This window comes from Chiloscyllium plagiosum, chromosome 19 (genome assembly GCF_004010195.1).
Source record: "Chiloscyllium plagiosum isolate BGI_BamShark_2017 chromosome 19, ASM401019v2, whole genome shotgun sequence".
NCBI classification, from domain to species: domain Eukaryota; kingdom Metazoa; phylum Chordata; class Chondrichthyes; order Orectolobiformes; family Hemiscylliidae; genus Chiloscyllium; species Chiloscyllium plagiosum.
The window spans coordinates 25,691,018-25,695,280 of record NC_057728.1 but is presented as its reverse complement, the minus strand read 5'-3'; the positions used below and the strand labels follow the sequence as shown (position 1 = coordinate 25,695,280).

Here is a 4,263-nt window from a genome sequence, read left to right as displayed (position 1 = left end):
CCTTTGCACAGAGAAAGTGAAGAGGTGACCTAATAAATGTTTAAATTCATGACCCCGGTCAACGGGCGGGGTCTAATCCCCCCCCCCACTCCCCCGGTCAAAGTGCGGGGTCTAATCCCCCCCCACTCCTGATCATAGGGTGGGGTCTAATCCCCTCCCCACCCCGGTCAAAGGGCAGGACGTAATTCCCCCCCCCAATCAAAGGGTGGGGTCTAATTACTCCCCAAAGGGTGGGGTCTAATTACTCCCCAAAGGGTGGGGTCTAATTACTCCCCAAAGGGTGGGGTCTAATTACTCCCCAAAGGGTGGGGTCTAATTACTCCCCAAAGGGTGGGGTCTAATTACTCCCCAAAGGGTGGGGTCTAATTACTCCCCAAAGGGTGGGGTCTAATTACTCCCCAAAGGGTGGGGTCTAATTTCCCCCCCCCCCCGGGCAAAGGGCTGGGTCTAATCACCCCCCCTCCAGGCAAAGGGCTAGGTCTAATCCCTCCCCGGTCAAAGGGCGGGGTCTAATACCCCCCGGTCAAAGGGCGGGGTCTAATCCCCTCCCCCACTCCCCCCGGTCAAAGGGCGGGGTCTAATCCCGGCCCCGGTTGAAGGTCTCTCTGATACCGGTATCTCTTGTGAACCCAGTGCGCTCCCCAGCTCAGTCCGCAAACCCCGGCCGTTGTTTTCTTCCAGTGATTACGGAGCGTCTTTAACACTTTAGCCATTTCCTTGGTTCTAGATGCCGATGCCAATTTCACGTGAAATAAACCACTTTTAATCCAAATGCGAACATGAGGCTCCTTGTTGTTCACATGGAGACCGGTTCCGTCTATAAAATGGTCCGGCCAGCAACCACCCGCCTTCACGGCCGTTCCGCCAGTCAATCCCCAACAACATTCAGGGCAATTTAGGAAAGGACACAGCTTTTACAATTAGACAGCTGCTGACCAGGTGCAAATTGATAATGCCATAGATGTGGAAGAGTAGAAATTATTAATATACAAAAAAATGTATATTTTTATAACGAGAGAACCTTGTTCAAGATGGAAAAGGCGTTCAGTTCGTGAAGGAAGCTACACTAAAACTTCAATAAATCATGAACAAGTTTACAGTACATACCAGATGTACTGTGTTGGCCTTACTAAGTACAGTCACTTCCACATTCCTATATTGTCCTCTTCTTTGTGTAGGGGTCCATATCCATGCTGTAACTAAGTATGAACAGAGGACCTGTTTCCCATTAAGTACTCTTGGTGCCATCACAGAAACATCTAGCTTAGACAGACCAAAATAGGTGAACCCCTTCAGGCTTCACTTCTCTGCCTTTCAGGCTTATCGTTTCTTAACACAACAATATGTCATGACAAAAAAAAATCAAAATTCATTTAAAGTTATTTTAAACAAATTCAAATCTGTAATTCAATCAATACACCAATAACATAGTCACGAGCAAGATATATACATAGTCACGAGCAAATAAATGGATCTACACTGATTCTATTTCCTTATCATGACTGGTCAACTTAACCATTCTGATTTGAATATCAATCCTCTTTTCAGATCGTCTTTTATGCCCCTTTGCGAGATTGTTTAGACCCTATTTCCTAAAGATCTTCTAAAATAAGCAATAGCATTGAGTTATTTGTTTCAAGCCATGCAGTTAAAGTCTACCTTTAAGTTCCTTCTATGTAACATGCTGTAGCCTTTGTAAATAAAACATGCTATGCAATTTTTAAAATTAAATTGTTTCCAGTCTCTCATTGCCAGTTTCAAACTCCCTTGAGTACGAACCTAAACCATCAAAGCTTTCCAGGTTCATATTTACCCTCAATCAGTTACTCACACCCAAGACTACCCATGGGTCGACCAGTCCAATAATTATCTCTTATTGGATGATTGAAACAAAATGAGCAAACTTTCCCCAATCTCTGAATTACATTAACAATGTCAAAACAGTGGGGAAATATGGTAAAATTGGAAAAATGAAGTTCTTGATGTTGCAAAAATAATCATTTTTTTGCACTCAAGGTCTGAACATCAAGGTGACAATTTTGCATGTGATGAGCCAGAGGACAGTTTTCATGTATTAACATCTCATTTTAAATATTCTGATGACATTTATATGCAGTTTCCCATTCTCCCATGTGGCAGAGAGAAAGTAGATAGTTCTCAGCCTGGAAGTCAGAGCACGTATGTGGCAATTCCAATTCATTGCTGCTTCCTGTGGGTGTCCATCTTCGCCAGCAGTCGCAGAGTATAAAATGGAATAGCCTTTATTGTCACATATACTCAATGAGTATAGTGAAACGTTTATTCGTCGCCAATTACAGTGCTGACTTAGATACAAAAGTACTGAAGCACAGCTTCTTTTGTTACAACATGTATTACAGAAATAAAATGTCCATCATTAGAGAAAAAGATCTCAGTACAGCAGACTGTGCTGGCATTTAGCTTTCAGTCCACACTGGGCCCTGGCTCCACACTGCATAAGCCACTGTGGGAGGCTGCTGCACCAGGCCATGAGTTGTCAGAGGACAGCGGGGATTGTGGCTCCTCACCGGAGGCCATGAGCGAAAAAGGAGAAGAAGAAGAAAAAAAACTTGGAGGAAGAGAAAGAGAAGACAAGGGAGGAAAGAAGAAGAGCAGGCGGAGCAGACAAGCTCTGGCTGGAGCGTCTTACTCCACCACCACCTTTCAAGTGAAGGGCGCTACCTGCCTGCACACGCAAGGAATTTAGCATCAGACATGCAGCATCCTCACCACATCAACAACACATATCTCTGAATCACTTTGGAGCTCACTGATAGCTATACTTTTTTGCCACTGCCAGGCTCCTTTATGCCCAGGAAGAGGCACTCATATCATGCAAGACAGCAGGTACACCTAAGGGCTCTTTGCTTGCTCAGCACTTATTCACTGTGCACCTACTTGGAATGCTCACAGCATCTCTACATGTGCCTTTTCATGCTTTAATACCAATTCATACTGTGCAGGCTCACTGTACTTCTCTCTTGCCTTGCCTAGCACAGACACGAAGACAGGTAGCTTGTCTTATTTGTCAGCAATGATCACTCAAAGTGGACATGTTAGTGTATGGGTCTATGCTACATCAATGTCATAACTACAGTATATGTCAACAGCTTACACAGCAAACACATCGAATGTGCTTCAAACAAATGGCCATAACTCAGAGTCAAAGGGGAGTAGTTTTCTGTGAAGTAAAGGGGACCGTACTCAGTCAGGTGGTCCCACTAGAGTCTGTCAAAGGCATTGCCCGATCTCAGTCTAGGGTTACAATCCTGCTCATTTCCAATTATCACTTTTGTGGTCTGATCTTACTCAAGCTATTGCAATAAACTTGTCATTATAAGAAACTTAATTTTTTTTTGAACAAAGAATATCCACTTTTAAATACGGGAGACAGTGGTGTAGTGATGATGTCCCTTCATTTGGTTGATAATCTTGCAACAAGGGTTAAAAACCCAGTGTGGCAGCTGGTAGAATTCACATTAAATTAATACATCAGTTATAAAACTAGTCTCCGCAATGGTGACCATGATAATTATCATTAATTGTTGTTAAGAAAAATAACCTATCTGGTTCACTAATGTCCCTTTGTGAGGAAATCAGTCATCCTTGCCTGGTCAGGCCTACAAGTGACATCAGGCCCAGATAATGTCTCAACTGCCTTCCAAATTGTATGCAATTCACTCAGTGCAAAAGCAATCAAGGGTGAGTAATGCCCATAATGCCATTAGAATTGAAAAAAGTGCTTATTTGCTGATACAAATTCATATAGGATGTTCTAGCATTATTTTCACAACTAACTGTGCAGTTAAAGTATAAGTGAGCAAGATCGTTAGTGCACACTGATAGCACAATCACAGTTTGTCATTTTGTGTAGGTATGTGCAACAGTGCAACGTTACTAATGCAGTTACAAAACTATTTCCTCCTTATACACATAAAGATTATACAAACAGGATAGAACAGTTTGTGAAGATGATCTTACAATAAGAAATGAGCAAACGGAAAGGCATATTTTCACAGAGAACTGTTGCCTGTCATAAGTTGTTTGAAAAATTAAAAGGTGTACAACAAATAAATATAATTTAAGGGCAAGGATATTACTTAAAAGTTCTAGCTTCCTACTGATTATTGAGAGGTAGATATTAGATTAGATTAGATTACATTACATTACATTACAGTGTGGAAACAGGCCCTTCGGCCCAACAAGTCCACACCGACCCGCCGAAGCGCAACCCACCCATACCCC

The 4,263-nt window shown here is 42.6% G+C and overlaps 1 protein-coding gene across 2 annotated transcripts in view; it reads right to left on the bottom strand.

Moving 5' to 3' along the window:
* agk (acylglycerol kinase) overlaps positions 1-905 on the bottom strand; it is a 59,130-nt gene extending 58,225 nt beyond the window's left edge. For both annotated transcript variants that reach the window (XR_006314481.1, XM_043709388.1), the window contains exon 1: positions 613-905. Coding sequence is in view for 1 of the 2 variants with exons in the window: in XM_043709388.1 (XP_043565323.1) it covers positions 613-713 (101 nt within the window). In the remaining variant the exon portion in view is untranslated. The remainder of the gene's footprint in view (positions 1-612) is intronic.
* Positions 906-4,263: the final 3,358 nt, after the last annotated feature.